General features: G+C 37.6%; 1 protein-coding gene across 7 annotated transcripts in view; it reads right to left on the reverse strand.

Annotated features, from left to right (window-relative positions):
* Positions 1 to 18,570, reverse strand: part of Lmbr1 (limb development membrane protein 1) — a 169,318-nt gene that overhangs the window by 80,675 nt on the left and 70,073 nt on the right. For all 7 annotated transcript variants that reach the window (XM_078040917.1, XM_078040916.1, XM_078040914.1 and 4 more), the window contains one exon: positions 12,552 to 12,655. In XM_078040917.1, coding sequence (XP_077897043.1) covers positions 12,552 to 12,655 — 104 coding nt within the window. The remainder of the gene's footprint in view (positions 1 to 12,551; positions 12,656 to 18,570) is intronic.

Genomic DNA, 18,570 nt, shown 5'->3' on the forward strand with positions numbered 1-18,570 from the left:
TTAAATTTTCTTATTGGAATCAATAAATAATTTTTGGATTTTATACAATCTTTTCAATAATCACCTGTTAATAATGATCATTTGAATTTTTCTGTTTTGTTTTCTGTTGATGGTGGTCTTTTCACATCATTTCCCTGACCTGTGAGGTGAGGGTTACCTATGATAGAAAGGTCAAGAAGAAACCACTAGAACTACATCTACCTAGGAAACTAGTAAACAAAGCAATACCACAATCTTGGAGGAATTACAAAGATTACTATCACCATCAGGGATCAAAAGATCCAGGGGAGGCAATTCTAACATTATTTAGAAAATAAAATTGATTATTTGAAATAAAAATATTTGCAATGACATTCCAATTTTAAATACTTTCAAAAATGTTACCAATAAGTATTATGTCAATTATTGGCTTAAGGTAGATATTTGTTATCAAGTTAAGAGAATTCCCTTTGTTCCTACTTTGCATTTGGGTGTTTTTTATTTTGTTTTGTTTTGCTTTTTGGTGAGGGGGTCATTTTTCAGTTTTGGTTTTGTTTTTTTTTTCAGTTTAGGGAGAACCCAGGGCCTCGCTCTTGCTAGGCAAGCACTCTACCACTGAGCTCCATCTTCCAGCCCTTTTTATTTTATGTGATACAGTGACTCACCAAGTTGCCAAGGCTGACGTCAAGCTCACCAACCTCCTACCCCAGTCCCCGACATAGCTGCAATTACAGGCAATGTGCTCCTAATTTAATCATGAATAAATATCAACTTTATTGAATATGTTTTCTGTCCCTTTTCACCCAACTTGCAGAGAAGCTGCCTGTTTTCTTTCTCAGTTTCATACCACAGAGCAGCAAGGAATGCTACCTCCTCCATTCTGCCATCTTGGATCTGTTTTCTCTCTCTTCAGAAGCTCACTAGTGGGTTGTTGTTTGTTTGTTTTATCATTTTTACTTTCCTAATTTGAATTATCAGTCATGCACCTGAATTTTTCAGGAATTACTTGCAAATATTTCTTCATGAATAACATCCCAGATCCAAGCTATCTATTTTTAATAAATAGAACCAAATTAAGCCTAAGCATTATTCTACTTTTTTTTCTGCTTAGCATCAATTTTGAAGTTCTAGGGCTATCTTGATGTGCTATAGACAAGTTTTCATCAGCCAAATACAGAACACTAATTCACTGAAGATTAAGCTGAGTAGCTCTACAGAGCCATCATCTTCAACTTTACTAGCATACTCCTCATCACCTTGTATTTAAGCATCAATGTCCCTTATATTTATGGTATTAATCAATCCTTCATTATGAGTATCAGATAAACAACACATGATTAAGAATTTTTAAAAAACAGAAACATAATACTCAAAACTACTATTGTGGCTCATGGGGTTCAATGAGTGATCAGTTAAGTCAAGTCTTAAACCTTGAGTATGCACCCTGATCTCTCAAATTGTCTGGCATACTCACCAAATGACAGTCACAGACTCACAACATGCCTTCAAAGAAAAAATATTTATAATATGTATGAATACATGTAATATTTATTGACTTTTTAAAAAACAGAAATATCACTATGAGGTATCTTTAGAGAATTAAACTGCAGGAACACTTCCGTAATTTCTGAAAAGTTTGAGAATCATTTGGTGTACATATTCACAGGGTAAAAGAAAAAAAAAAAGACTTTTTGGGTTCACTATTGATTCTGTTGCTGACTATATACCCTGGAAATTTCATGAGAAAACTAAAATATTAAGACATTATCTACAAAATTTGTGCAATAAAGTATGCCTTGATTATCGCTCAGATATTTAAAATACCAAATGAAATAAAATACATAAGAATACTTTAAAAACAGTAAAATAGTAAATAAATATGAATCTTTCATAATGTCTGAATGCAGGGGGAAGATCTAGTGCCTGTTTTATGTAAGAATTGGATTCAGCATGTAAGATTTGAGGTTAACAGTAGTAATAGCATCCTCTAAATTCACTTCAACTTCTCAGCAACTGTATAACAAAAACTACAGCTGACAGCACAGTTGGAAGAACTCCAGCCACAAGCTCTCCTAAACCTGCAGACAGCACAGGGAGCAAGGCAGCACCAGATCAACAGAACAGGACCCTGAGGACACAGTGGGAAGAGGCAGCTGTGAGTTCCAGCAGAGGTCAGGTCCAGCCAGGACAGCTGTGGTGAGGCTGAGCTCCATGCCATCAATGGGGCAAACACTCTAGGAACTATGGGAAACAGTACATCTGGTTCCAGACACATAAAATCCTAAATCTACCCAGCTAGCTGAGGAACCAGGAAGGGTTGGGGCTGGGAAGACATCCAGTCCTATAAACAGAGCTGAGGATGGTCAGGGGTCTGCAAAGATTCAGAATCAGTCAACCAAGCTGCACTAAAATAATGCATCAGTCTAAGAGTCTTATTTTGTGTCAAGGTTCTAAAAACATTACATCCTGAAAGGAACTGCAGGAACCCATCTCTCCCACACAGGGCTCTGCTGGAACACACTCAGGTCCCACGCCCCCAAGACAAGCGGAGGGAGATAGCAGAGTGCTCACTTTCACCCTTGTCTCCCTGCACAAGGACTCCACCCCAGCACCCTAAGTATTGAAGTTAAAGACACATTGAGGAACAACCATAATCCTAACCCAAAGCAGTTACAATTACAAAAGAATCATGCTGGAGACAACACTCAAGAAAAGGATTCTGGCAGGAGTATATTGAGGAACAACTGATTTCCTGGCAGAGGGAGTGATGTGAAGGAAGAGGTGGAGTGAGAAAGGACAGGGCCTGTTCTAGGAGAGGTGAGTTGGTAGGGACACAACACAGGGCAGGCAGGGAGCCCAGGGAAAGACTCGGCTTAAGACAGATGGAAGCCAAATTACACATAAGATGCTCCTATGTGTAATGCACCAGAGTTTAGACTATTTTGTTGGAATTAGAAGCTATCAAGGATTTTATGGAGCTGAGGTACATATACAACTAATTTTTAAGGAAGCAAAGCTAAAAGGCACTACAGCAGTTACTTTGTATGGGGATGAAACTGGCTATAGAAAAAAAAAGTAACTTAAATAGTCCAAGTGAGAAATGAGGAAGACTGAACCAAAATAACAGCAGGAAGAAAAGAAAATCTTATTCTGAATATTGAGTAAAGTATTTTAAGTCATTTAATGCAATTAATTCTCATTATAACATAAAGTATTTCATTACTTTCTTAAAAATTACATCAGAAATATAACTTGAATTCTATGTTTAAAAAGGATGTAAAAATCAATAACAGTTATCATTCTGATACCTCAAAAAAAGGTTTAAAAACATCTAAGCCCTTCACAAGTCTATTTAAAAATCAACTGCTTATAAAAATATTCACTGATGTGCAATGTAAGCATTAAATATTAAGTAATTCTACCTGAAATAAACTTTTAAAGTATAAAATACTTACCTCTAGCCTTATAAAACCTAAAATTTCTTTTCCTGTATTCCATAAAAAACAGGAAATGTTTCCCATAAAGCTGATCCTTTCAATACACTTTATTCTAACTTTTTTGACTGTCAACATACCCTTATGTTTTTTCAGTTTTTGCTTGCTAACCTAATTTTTAATCACTAAAAGACAAATGTGTCTTTTACATACATAAAGTTTAGCATTTCAGTTGCTTTAAAGTTCAGTCACTCCAGAACAATGCTTGTCTTTCTAGATGAGAATTTCCTTTCTTTAAACAGAAAGTTCAAACCAATACATTTTTAAGTTGTATCACTGTCAGTAACTTAAAGAAAAGTAGATGAAGCACAATCTAAATATTACCTAAGTAAAGTTATCAAACAATCGTACTGTCTTTGATGTGTCTGAGTACACAGTATCTACTTTTGGTATATAGATGAGCCAAATTAATGGATTGTAGATTGATATTATGTACCAAGTTTCAGCTACATATTGGCAAACATTTCATAAAGATCAAAGATCATCCTTGTGACATGCTGAATAAATGATTTTATAGACAAATAAGTACAAGACAAATGCCATGTAAATACAGGATTTTCACAATACAAACTCTAACCTCTTTGGTGAGCACTTACCTGGCAGTCATATGATATCATAATTACTTAAGAAGTCTGACATCTAACTTCACTTTCAAATAACATTCCTCTCAACCAAGGGTGGGTAATTTTCAATTCCCCAAAAAAAGCCTTGGAAAAAAATTCTAATGAAACAATTATTATTTCTATAAAACAGAAATGTGCTCTGCTCCTAAAATGATGCTTTCACCCTTCCTCTGACCAAATATTTCATGAATATTGGAAGTATTTGAGGCCAGCACAATTAAAAGTATAATTAGTTTAAAATCTGAACCTGGTAACTTTTTATTTCTTCCCTACCAAAATGTTCCTCAATTAACAAAGAAGCCTGAACTATGAGACATTAGTTAGTAATTTAATTATCACATAAAATAAAGTTCAAAATTTAGTTGCCTATTAAACATAAGACCTGTTTTTTACAACCTGTACTGTTCTAAGATAAAACAGATCCTGTTTCAGGATACATAACAAAAGCTGGCCATGTCGATGCCAACATAACTGCCCATGTCACTGTGCTATGACATAAAAATCTGTCCTATACTAATTTTCCTGATGTTTCATTAGCAGCTCTCACACACTTGTCACGTTTGAGCTCTTTGTGGTAACTGCTACAGATAATGTATTCTAGGCACATTATTTCTTTCTTTTTTTTTTTTAAAAGAGAGAGTGAGAGAGGAGAGAGAGAGAGAGAATTTTTTTAATATTTATTTTTTAGTTCTCGGCGGACACAACATCTTTGTTGGTATGTGGTGCTGAGGATCGAACCTGGGACGCACGCATGCCAGGCGAGTGCGCTACCGATTGAGCCACATCCCCAGCCCCAGGCACATTATTTCACCAACACCTTAGACCAGATCAGGACTTGAGTCTGGCTGCTCTGAACTCCAAAATGCACATTTTTGGCCATTAAATTATTATGCAAATAAAGAAAGAATCTAGCCTTAAATGCAGAAATCCCTCATTATTCTAGGTGGAGAGAAAGATGAAAGTAATAGGTAGTAGTCCAATTCAAAACACTGTACTTTCACAAAGTATATGAAAACTAATTTTTTAAAAAAGCAGCTGCTATTCAACTATTCATTGTGACTATAATTCCCTCCAATAGGCAACTGCACTAAGAGCAATGAAGTTGATGCCATTTCAGGAACTAAATGAAGTTTCATTCAAAGTCTTTATGAACGCAAACCATCTCTAAAGAAAACCAGCACATGTGCTCTGCTCCTCACATGATGCTTCTGCCCTTCCTCTGAGGGCCCTCGAGCAAGCCTCCCTATCTGAAAGGTTCTCCACCTATGCCTCCACCGCCACACCTTTCACAGCAAAGGGGTGATTCCTAAGGCCTCCACTGCAAAGCACTGCTAGATGGAATGTTTTGAAAATAACCATTCTCTGCCAGGCATGGTGGCACATACCTGTAATCCCAGCAATTCATGGGTTCAGAAAGGAGGATCCTGAGTTCAAAGCCAGCCTCAGCAGCAGCGAGGTGCTAAGCAACTCAGTAAGACCCTGTCTCTAAATTTAAAAAATATAAAATAGGGTTTGGGGTGTGGCTCAGTGGTTGAGTACCCTTGAGTTCAATCCCCAGTACCCCCACACATATATAAAAAAAGAAAAGAACCATTCTCATCCACACTCTTCTCTGAGGAAAAACTAGTGCTCCCAGCTGGGAGAATGTAGAGCAGCTCTACTAATGCATTACTCCATGGTTTTCTTGAAGGTGTTGGGAGAATCAAATTAACACATAACAATAGTTAGTAAGATAGGAGTTCATTTTCTGTAATAAACACCAAGATCAAAACATGCCCAAGTTAAATTTCCTTGAAGGGTTCCCAGCAGGAGCCTTCCTCTTGTCTGTGATTTCCTCTCACCCACCAGAACCATGCCAAATATGTGCATGTGCCACTAACACTAAGCAGCACTTCCTTAATCACTCATTCCCAACAATTTATGGATCATCAGTGGCAAAAAAAAAAAAAAGAGCAAAAATAATGAAAGAATGCAATGAAAGCTCACAGAGACAGAGGCTGAACTTCCTACTCACTTCTCTTTAAGATGGAGGCCTGAGACAAATTAGCCACTGAGGGGAAAAGTCATCTGGTCATAAAATACAGTACAGGGTCACTTTTATGTAAGTTTGCCAAAAGGGACATAAACCAGGACAATCTCAAACTGTGACACAGGACAGAAACATATTAAAAAAATCTTTGTTCCTCCTCCATTGTGCTGTCATGTTGCTCGGCTTTATGGACGTCCCGAGCACCAGCACAGAGCCTCTCGCTCCCACCTGGTCAGCCTAATTAATTAAGAAAGGAAGTCACCTCAAATTTTGTACTTTTTGCTTTTATTATTAAGCACTTGTTTGAAGTTATAGGAGTTAACCTCTTAATCCTACAGATCATGCGCTAGTTCTGGACAGTCTAGGATGTCTGCGTGGTTTGGATAATTGGTCAGGATGTTGCTGTCGCTGATGTTAAATTTTATACCAGGACTTCAAATCAAAGATAAGCATTAAGGTAAAAACAATATACATTTGTTCCCAGAAAAATCTTGGGCTTATGAATTAATCTGTCATTAAACTTATAAATAGTCACATTTGAGCTTTTTCCCACGTTCATTAGTTGCTAATCTGTTTCCTTATAACATTTAATTCAAAGTAGATGTTAAGACACAATATGCAACAAATAGATTCCTACATCTCATGTGAGCACCAACCAGAGATGATACCTCTAGAGTTCATGACTGAATCAGAAGCATCTCCTGATGACTGTGCAGTTAACCTAGAGGTCTTTCCTGAGGTAGAGACAGGAAAAACTACAGCTCTGATCTGAGGTATGAGAGCAACAGTTGCACTGTCTGCCCTTAGATGACCCCAATCCCCACAACCCACAGACATCCGCCACTAAAGAGTAACGAAGCTCAAAACTACAAAGAGGCATCTCCATCACAAAACCAAACAAACCAATGAATGTGCCTTTCTATCAGAAATGAAAATTCAGATGTAAACACAGGATCAGGTTCAAACACACATGAACAAACTTGATGCTTGATGCAGCACACGAATCTGACAACAGAAGAATCTGTATCAACATTGAACTGTTAGTAGTTTAAGATCCAAGTAAAAGTTAGCTTCTTACTAAAAACTTTATCAAAACCACTTCTATTCTCTTAGGCTTAAGAATAATAAAGAAAGGGAATAGCAAAAAGATGGTCCTAATAAAATAGAAACACACGCCACAGTGAGGAGAAAGAAGAAAGGCTATTTAAGGGCCTTAAAAGGGCATGGTCAACCCCCAGGCCTAAAATGTCCTGTTTGAATTAACATAGTGGCTTAATTAAAAACTAAGTAGAGAATTCTGCTTAATTTGATTTTCAATTCAAGCTCTGCATCCGCCCCATGGCCAGTGGCCAATTTCCGCATCTCGGGACAATATGCAAGGAGCTGTTTTAAAATCGATCGCCCAGGGGACTCCGTGGGAGTATGGTGGGCCATGTGCCACTTAGGGAATACACCAGACTAGACATAGTAAAACAAAACCAGGAGGGTGGTCATGGAGGAAAAAAGGAAATTTAACTTAACCATAATACAAGTTCATCAGGACTCAAATTATTGGGCAGCATCTGCCATTAGAAATGTTCTACCTTCTTCAGTACCAGTCAGAAATGGGTATGTCAAAGGTAACCAATGATAAACACCTTTTAGGAACATATATGAATATATGAATTAGACAATTCAAACACTTTGTGACTGTGGCCGATGATAACATTAACATCAATAAAGCAACAAAGTTTGTAGTTCTAATACAGACACAGTGCCTGCCAAGAGCCATGCATCTGGAGCAACATCCAGAGCTGCACAAGGAAACACCAAATAATCCTATGCTGCAGAAAGACACCTAGCATTTCAACACACACACTGAGACTTAAAATGCTAATAAGCCCTGCAACTTTCAAGTAATTGGTTTCAAAAAAAAAAAAAAAAAAAGAGCATTTTAAAATAGCACGACCTGATCACCTAAGTTTAAAGCTTTCTAAAACATTTCTACTAGGGTCTAAAATGTACTGTAGCTTCAAGAAGGCTTTTTTTCCAAAGTATGCTACCTTAAATGCTAAAACTGATTTATTCTGCTTTAGTCAATGCTATTTCAAAATGTGAAAAACAATTTGAAATTTAGAACTGCTCATGATAATAACATATGAATAATTAACAGCTGACTCTACTGCATTTGATTTCTTTCTGAATCCCAAATAACATTAATATTGTAAGTAATATTAATAAGTAAAGAATAAATAACAATATTTATTGGTTGAATGCACTTACAGACTACCATGAAGACAGTGGTGGTTTAATAACAGTTAACATTTACAATTACATTAAATGCAGTCCTGGGCTCTATGCTCTACATGAACAATCTCGTCTTACATAACCATGAAAATAATACAGTAAGGTAAGTATCTTTATTGTAGCCATCTTACAGAAAGAACACCTGAGATTCAGATGAAGTAACATGCCCAGGCAGCTGACTCTAAAGCCCACTTCCTTACCTTTGTGCCCTCCCTCTTTCTTCCCTGGCCCCTGCCCTTGGGCATGCCCATACATTCAGACTCCCCACTTGACAGTTACTCTCCCTCCTCTGCCTTCAGGCCGCAACCCCCTTACTCCCCTTCTTTACTAGTATGAGAAACAAAACATTTAAATTGGTCACCATAGCACCTATTCATTCCAATCTTCCCAAGTTGGATCAATGATAATCATCAGGGCTCTAACTGCCCCCTTTTTAAATCCTTCACTGGGTCTGGGAATTACCTGTCTGAAAATCACAACTGTATCACACAAACATTCAACACTTCAGTCCCATATGAGGTCATGAAGTACACTGGAGGCTCTTGAAGGGTTTTACCAGATGAACACAGTCAAATTTGTGTTTAGGAGAAAGAATGCTCTTTTAATCATGAATAGAGAGACTAGGAGTAAAAAAAGGAAAAAAAAATTCAAAAGGAAGAACTATACAACTGTGTACAAGTGTAGTCGTAAAATACCTCTATCTCTTGGGTCCTTGTTCAGCTGAGTCTCCCTTTTGATTTTAAGTCTATAAAGGGGCACAGGAGAAAAGTAACGTCAGAGTTTTTTTTTAAAGCCTACAGTGTGTTGCTGATCTGCTTCATCAAATGCAATCACGTTCCTTCCCTGGCTGACTGGTTCACCACATAGAGCCGAGTCCCTTCCCTGACTGGCTGGGCACTTAGAGGTAGCCAAGTCCCCTTTCTAGATAGTCAGTTCACAAGAAGGGTAGAATGGTCTGTCCACGTCACATGCTATTTTGAAAAATTACCTAGCTAACAATTAGAATTTCATAAAGAACACCAGGTAGATAGTTCTACAACACCAAACACGGACATATTTAACACTGAGCAGTTCCAGTTGTTTCTTGCATTGGGGAACACTGCAAAGAGGCAGTATCAGGAAGAGGCAGAGCTTTAATGCATAAAGCAACACCAACAGGCAGTTTTTTGTGACATAGACAAAAATGTTCTATTGAGCAGAGCTGGATGCATATGATCTTTCTACAAAACTCAGTGCCAAGCACTCCCTGGCCCATGTGCTCCCTGATGCTCCTTTACTTTGTGACACATGCAGAAACTCTAAAATGTGTGATTCACTTAAATGAAATGATAGATGCAAAAATCCTCATGGGAAAATGCCAGCTCCCTGTTGTCTACAGCACAGAATCCAAACTGCCTGGCAGAGGATCAGTGCTTCCAGAACCTGACCCTGAGGGCTACTTGTGCATCTTGACTGTTCATGGTTCACATCTAGGTACCAGCCATTTCTCTCAATTCCATTAGAGTTCCAGGCCATGGCTCAAGCTTGGAACGTCATACTCTAGCAAACACTGCTGGTGGACCAGATCCCAGCTCAATCCCAGCTGGCCTCCTCCTCACAGCCTGCCCCTAGTGCACAGCAGAACAAGATAACCATTTCTTTCAGCCTCTTCCTTAGCACCTCATGAATATGTTCATCAAACTGTAATAAGTTCATCTGGTTTGCAACTGTAAGTTCTCCATGTTTCCTTGGAAGCAGGAGACCCATTTCTTTATTTGTGTCCCTAGAAATTTCCTATAATACTAACTAGTAGTTAGAGGATGGTTAATGCCTACAATAACCACTAACTAGTAGTAGACTACTTCATAAAACTCTTGGAATAAATGTCCATCAAAAGATCTACCTCCAAACTCCAAGATGCTACAGAAGCCCACCGTTTCAATAGTCTCCAATGCCCCTTTTCTTCTGTTCATTCTTTTTAGTTCCACTTTAGTGGTAAGCATCTCCTGGAACTCTCTGTCCCTTGGCTTCCAGGTGGTCACCCCATTTTCCTCACACTAGCTGAAAGTGTCAGAACTCTTCCTTGCGCCTCTCTTCTGACAGTGTTTCACATTCACGTTCTGTCCTCGGCCACCTCATCTTCCTACTGGCTTTTCTTGTGCTCTCCAGAGTGCTGACTATGAAGAACACCGACCTGGGGAGGGTCAGACATGACCCTATATATTCTGTTCTAATTGTGCTATTTTACATGGATGGCTCACAGACAATTTGACACAATTTAATATCAGTTTTCTCCTTATAGAAGAAGAATTTGAACTAAATCCCTTTCAGCAATAATATTTTATATTATTTCTTCAAGAAAATATAAACCAGCAAACAGCTTTCTAAGTTGAAAGAATACAATTCTTAACAGTATATAAATTTAATTGCCAATCTTAATAATATAACAGGATTAAAAAATGTCCAACATACAAAAGCCAGTTTTCTCAATGTTCCTTTTCAGCTAGCTGCAACACGTTCACCTATGGAATAACAGCCAGACAGTTGTTCCCATGAGTCCATGGGAACAGCACTGTGATCATCACCCCAGTGACGCACTGCATCTTTAAAATGTATGGTATTTAAGGTTTAAAGTCAGAAGAGCTATCAAATGGTTAAATAATTTCACCTCTATGATCCCATAGAGAGTTATACAAGATGAAAAGTAATAACAATTCACATGCAATTTACAATTTCCCAAGCCAAATTTTCTGAATTAGCATTATACTATTATTCGATAATAAGATATACAGGCACATTTCATTCTGTATGCCACCACAACATACTGAATAGAACTAAAAGTCAGAAAGGCAAAACATGCTAAACTGTAACACTAGTCTCACTTTGCAAGTTTAAAAATCATTTAAAAGGTATTAATGTACTTAAATCTTTGCATTTGCATTATATTCCAAAAATTTATGACAAAGAACTGCATAGGTTATAAATAGAACCTAGTTTCTTTTTCTTTAAAATACTGTATTCAAAGAAATGTGGTATATAACACAATGAAATATTACTCAGCCATAAGGAATGAAATTATGGTTTTTGCCAGTAAATGGATGGAACTGGAGACTACCATGCTAAGTGAAATAAGCCAATCCCCAAAAACCAAAAGCTGAATGTTCTCTCCGATGTACAGATGCTAACCACATAATAAGGTGGGGGCAGAGAAAGAAGTTTATTGGATTAGACAAAGGGGAATTAAGGGAAGGGAGGGGGGACAGGAATAGGAAAGATAGCAGAATGAATCAGACATCACTTTCCTGTGCTCATATAGGAATACACCACCAGTGTAACTCCACACCATGCACAACCACAAGAAGGGGAAATTTAAAAAAAAAAATTAAATTTAAAAAAGAATGGGAATGTCAAAATACATTCTGTTATATATAAAAAGAATAAATAAAAAATTTTTTGAAAATACTATCTTCAAGGATAGACTAAAGTACTGCCTCTTTTAAAGTCTTGATTAGTTTAAGAAGTTCCTGAGAAGTTTCCCAGTTTGCCCACTTCTAAGCTTTCCACATTTACCTAAGATTAGTTACTCTTGGTATCCTGGGAATTTGACTACCTAATAAAGCATATCCGATTTTATAATGTGCTACTACCCTGAAAATATTGTATGTGAGATAACTTTTACATCAAGATGTATTTTAGGATTTTTGGAATCTCATATCAAACTCTAAAATTGAATGAGATTACCTAAGAAAGCAGTAACACCAACCCTATAGGTTTATCTATTCCAAAGGAATACTCCACTAGAGTAATGCACAGCACAAACATATACAGGATTGATGGAGAACTTTCCCCATAAACATACAAAATGATTCAATGTGCAATATTACTATTATTGCTAAAATGTGTTTTTAATATTATTTATTAAACTTTTTATATTCTATTCAAATGCTTGTTTGATCTTCAGTTCAACATAAATGACATTTACTTCTTTTTTTAATGTTTATTTTTTAGTTGTACACAATACCTTTATTTTGTTTATTTATTTTTTTATGTGGTGCTGAGGATCAAACCCAGGGTCTCGCACTCTTGAGGCAAGCATTCTACCGCTGAGCCACAATCCCAGCCCGACATTTACTTCTTAATTCCAAAATTCTATTTACTTACCTTTTTCAGGCCAGCAAATCCTTCTGATTCCAGAAAGAAAAATGCAAAGGGCATCAACACAAATAAACAAAGGTTGGAAAAGAGAGACGCAAGATTCCACAAACCTGTAAAGAAGATAACAAAAGAAGAGGAAACTCAGGTTAGATATTGACAGGCCTTTTGAGATTTCACTAAATGGTGATGTTAATCAACATCTACACCTTTTAATACTAAAAGTAAATATAAACTTGAAATAAGAAATAATTTAAACTTAGAAATCAGAAAGTAATTGCATATTTGTTAAACTTTAACTTTGTAACTTGTACCTATTGAGAAAGGCCAATATAGAAACTAGTTTCTTTTTTCTAGTGCCCTAAAATAAATTAACTAACAATATGACATGCAGAGATCCAAAGGCACACGTCTTTAGACATGTAGGCACCAGAATATTTAAATTAGAGCCACTAGCATCTACTGAGCACTTAATAAATGCCAGACACTCTGCTAATCATTTTACATGTATAATCCCATTTAATTTAAGCCTCATAAAATCCCGAAAATAATAACTAGCATTGACTGAGGCTGATGTGCCACGCACCATTCTAAGTGATTTCCATACCTTCCACACATTCGTCTGCTCTTCACAGCAGTCCCTGAGCCCGCCAGTACTGCTACCCAAAGTGGACAGGGGTGGCCACCTCATTTGCCAAGGCTACAGAGCCTGCAACTGGCAGAGCTGACTCTCTGCCTGAGACTTTAGAACCACTACATCACAAAAGTGCCAGTGAACGACTCCAAGTGGGGAAAAAGAGGTCACAGAAGAAGCAAGCTCATGTGGTGGTTGCCCTTTTGGGGACATTCTGCAGTCCTTTATAATGTCACAACAAAAGGCAGCAACTAAAATAAGAATAGATTTAGAAAGACCTTTAGGTATGTCATTGGCAGAGTGGCTCAGTATCTCCTATTTTTTTAAATAGATAAAACACTAGAATTTTAAATTGAGTCTTAAAATAATGGCTATCACCCTTACAAAAGTTTGTAAAATCAAAGCAAAGATAGAAATTATGCTAATTATGATTTCAGTGTAAATCCAGTGCACCACATGCAACTGTAATCTTAGGCTTGGAGAAACAGAAGCCTGCGTTCTTTCCACTCCGCTCACAGCAGTGGTCACAGCACTGAGGCACAATGATAAGCCAGCACCTCTGCTCACAAGGCTGCACACATGCTCCAGGGAAGAGGGTGAGCCTCAGCACGCCGTTCCCCAGCCACCCAGTCTGAAATTAGTGTGCATGCTCTAGAACTGCTCTGCTCTTTCTGGAATAGTGTGGAAGACAATAATTAACTTAGCACTTGCACAGCTTATCTAGATTGATTCACTTTTTTTCTACATAAAGTAACACAATAAAAGCAATTTATAATTTCATATCCAAAAGTCTGTACAGATTTTTATGAATTTATAATACCCATTTATCTTTGTAAGAAATAAAATGTTTTACGAAAATTCTTAGAAAGTAATGGCTTAATATCTTTTAGTGGAAAAACTAATTTGAACTTTTTAAATTAAAAATGTTCTATAGATTCTGATCCTTTAAAAAAAATTGGGGGGGCTGGGGATGTGGCTCAAGCGGTAGCACGATCGCCTGGCATGCGTGCGGCCTGGGTTCGATTCTCAGCACCACATACAAACAAAGATGTTGTGTCCACCAAAAAGAAATAAATATTTTAAAAAATTCTCTCTCTCCCTTCTCTCTCTCTCTCTAAAATAAATAAAATAAAATAAAAATAAATTTTTAAGCTAAGCTGGGCATAACGGTGCAACCTGTAGTGCCAGCTCCTCAGGAAGAACACTTAGGCTCACAAGTTCAAGACTGGCCTAGGCAACACAGCGAAACACTGTTTCAAAAATAAGAGTCAATCATTTTATTGTGCCAATAACCAGAAAGGGCTACACACACACACACACACACACACACACACACACACACACACATACACACACACACACACACACTCTCTTCACAGACTTGGCCCACATCCTGTCTACACTTCATGTGACAACCTTGCTGAGGCACAGGTTCTTCATCTATAAAACAAGGCATAATGCCACGTCTGTAGCTGTTAATTATCAGATGAAATAATGCATGTACGAGAACCAGCACAATGTCTATCACAATCAGCACTTAGTGACTTAATGCTTTTGTTACGAGTTACTTCACAGAGGCTACTAGTATGTAGCACTATCAGCTCTTCTGCCAACTGCTCTCCCTCAGAGTACCCAGGCTCACGGTTCACCTCCCGTTCTGCCAGCTACATCCACTGCTCTTACTAACAATCTGCATTTGTCCATCCACATTTTCCCCCTCCCTTATACAAAGAGGTAAACTCCATTAGCACTTTATCTAAAGTAAGAATAAATGGACCTGATTCCAAACTGTGCCATTCCAGGTCCAGTTCATAAACTTTAGAGCATGGTCTCTGACCTCTATTTCAACTGCTCAACAGCATTTTATCTTCTTCAGGGTTTCTAAATAAGTTATTCCACATGCATAAGGTGATAATTAGTATTATGTGAATTATTGCATACAAACTGGGTATTCTTTTGTAGGCTGGAGAACTGTGATTGTTAATGTGTTGCTTTATTCCCTCATGGTACAAAACACAAAGGCTGGTTTTAAATCATTGTAACATTGTTGTAAAAGATAAAACATCTTCATGTCAAAGATTATATTCAATTTACATGAGATAGCTTTAATCCAATTGTATGTCACACAGTCCTTTCAGAAAACTATAGAAGAAAATAATCCACCACCTGTTACAACCTAACAGCAGCCCTGTGCTGGATGTGCCAGGCACTGACTGATGTCTCCTCTTGAGCCAGGTCCTCACTTCACAGCTCATCAAAAAGGTGCCCTGCCCAGAGCAGAGAGAAAGCTGCTCCACTATCTGATTTGCTGACATGATTTTAGGCAAAATAAATTCCATCATTTCCTATAACTCCCAATTCTTTACAGATGTCTACACTTTTATTACTATATGTCTCTAGATCTAAGTTCCAAGAGATACACACTACTTCTCTTCCTCATTTTTAATTCCCATGTGTCCACTCCAGTTCCAAAGAATCAGTAACAGGGAATCACTTGGAAGATACATCCTATACAGCTAATCACTACCAAGGAATTACCCTCTAGGAAAAGCTCACAAACCAAACTAAGGGGATGATCTCAGAATTAACTCTCAATTATCATTGCAAAATCAAAGCACAATGTATGCAAAAAATGAAAGACTAATTTTCTCAACTTTATTTAGCTATAACTAACATAAAATAAACTACACAAGTGCACCTAGGGCTTATAGTTTGTGTCCTGCCCTGAAGGCTCATGTGCAGCAAGCTTGGTCTCCAGTGTGGCCAAGTTGAGGCGGCAGAACCTTCAAGAGGTAGAGGCTAGGAGGACAGGGTCTGCCCTGGAGACAGGATGAATGGTCATCTCACAGGATGCACCCATGTAAGAAATTTCTTGAGGGCAGCTGTTATAAAGACAGCCCACCCTTGGGCTGGGGTTGTGGCTCAGCAGTAGAGTGCCTACCTAGCACCTGCAAGTCTCAAGGCTCGATCCTCAGCACCACATAAAAATAAATAAATAAAGGTATTGTGTCCAGCTACAACTAAAAAACAAATAAGTATTTAGAGAGAGAGAGAGAGAGAGAAAGAGAGCTCGAGCACGAGCGCACCCACCCCATAACTGGGCCCTCTCTGCACACAGCTGGTCCTCTTTCAGCTTCTCTGTGGTGATGCAGCGGTGTTGAGGGTGGGGCTGATCAGGAGAACCATGATCTTGGACCTCAAGAACTGTGAGCCAAATGCTTCTTTACTTTATGAAGTACCAGCAATGGTATTTTGTTGTAACAACATCGAATGGCCTAATATGCAGTATATAATTTGATAAGCGCAGGCATAAAAACACACCAGTGACACCAGCACCACTTTTCTATACCTTATGCCACTCTCCTCCCACCCCTATCCCCAGTCAGCCATTGACTTTACACTTTAAAAAACATTTTCTAGAATTTTATGTAAGTGGACCCATGCATTCTGTAGTCATTTTTATCTTCTGCATTCCAGTACAATTATTTTGAGATTTTTTTCAACACTGATTTGCTGTAGCATGGATCAGATCAAAAATTTACTGGACTGCAGCCACATGTAAATGGGCACTTAGGCTGTTCCCAATTGGTGGCTGCTACAAATATTATAAACACTCATGCACCTGTCTGTGGCAGATATATGCTTTCGTTTCTTGTGAGTAAATATGAGGCATGGAATAGCTGGATCATGCTGTGGGCATGTAGCTTATAAAACCACCACAATGTTTGACATAGTGGCTGCATTTCGCATTCCCACTAGCGAAGTTCAGGTTCACCTACACACCTGCCAAACATGTAAGAGCAGTCTCTTTTAGTTGTAGTCCTTTCAACATATGCATGGTGGCATGCCACTGCTGTTTTAATTTGCTTTCCCCTCAAAATGATGTGAACATCTGTTCATGACCTTACTTGTCACTGATGTCTTTTTTGGTAGACTGTCTCTTCAAGTCTGTTATCCACTTTTAGACCTGGTTGTTTGCTTTCTTATTGCTGAGTTTGATGAGTTCTTTATATAAACTGGATACAAGTCCTTTATCAGGTACGGGATTTGCTAGGTATTTTCTCACAAGTTTTCCTTTCTTTTGTCTTACAAAGAATAAAATTCATTAAATTTAATAAAGTCAAGTTTATCAAAATTTTCTTTTCTGAATCATGATTTTGATATCCAAGAAATTATGATCTAGTCCAATATCACAAAGACTTTCTTCCATGATTTCTTCTACAATTTTTTTATTTTAGGATTTGTATTTAAGTCCATGATCTTTGGAGTTACTTTTTGTATATGGTGCCATGTATGAACTGAAGTTCATTTTTGCCTGTGATTATTATCCAATTGTTCCACTCTGTTAAAGATTGTTTTTCCACTAAATTATCTTTGTACCTTTGTTTAAAGCCAATTGATAATGTATATGTGTATCTATTCTTGGACTCTACAGAGTTGGTCTAGTTTTCTTTATGCTGTTATCATGTGATCTTGATTATCGTAGACTTAAAATGAGTCTCTAAGTTAGGTAGTAAGTCCTCCAACCCTGTTTTCTTTCAAAATTGTTAAGCTATACTATTCCCATCTGAATTTTAGATCAACTTAATAATTTTTACCCAAAAGCATGCTGGGATTTTGACAGGCATTGTGTTCAATCTATAGATCAACTTGGGCAGAACTGATACCTTAGCAATATTGTTATGGATGGAATGTGCGCCCTCAAATTCACAAATTGGAACCTTAATTTTCAGTGTAATGACATCTGGGGTAAGGGCCTGCAGGAGGTACTGAGATCACAAGGGTTCCATCCTTATGATGGGACAGTGCCTCTACAAGCAGCAGCAGAACCAGGTTTGCTTTCTGTTTCTGCTCTCCACCTTGCAAGGACACACAATGGCTACCAGTGAAACAGGAAGGAGCCCTCACCAAGAATCTCACTATGCTGGTCTCCCCGATATCAGACTTTCAGTATCCAGAACTGTGAGAAATAAATGGATTGTTAAAGCCACCTGGTATATGGTATTCTCTTGTAGTAGCCCAAATTGACAAAACTATCTTGGAATCTATGAACAGAGTATATGTCTTCATTGATCATAACACACTTTTCTTTCAACAATGTTTTGTAGTTTAAAATATATAGATCTCACACATCCCTAAGTATTTCCTACTTTTTTCTCTTTTTAACTCTTTACTTTTATATATATTTTAATTTGTTGATGGACCTTTTTTTATTCATTTATTTATATGTGGTACTAAGAATCGAAACCAGTTCCTCACAAATGCTAGGCAAGTGCTCTACCACTGAGCCATAACCTAGCCCAGTATTTCCCATTTTTGATGTTTCTATATTTAAAGGTATTGATTTTTAATTCAATTTCCAATTATTCATTGACATATAAAAATACAATTGTG

This window comes from Ictidomys tridecemlineatus, chromosome 2 (genome assembly GCF_052094955.1).
Source record: "Ictidomys tridecemlineatus isolate mIctTri1 chromosome 2, mIctTri1.hap1, whole genome shotgun sequence".
Taxonomy (NCBI): Eukaryota; Metazoa; Chordata; class Mammalia; order Rodentia; family Sciuridae; genus Ictidomys; species Ictidomys tridecemlineatus.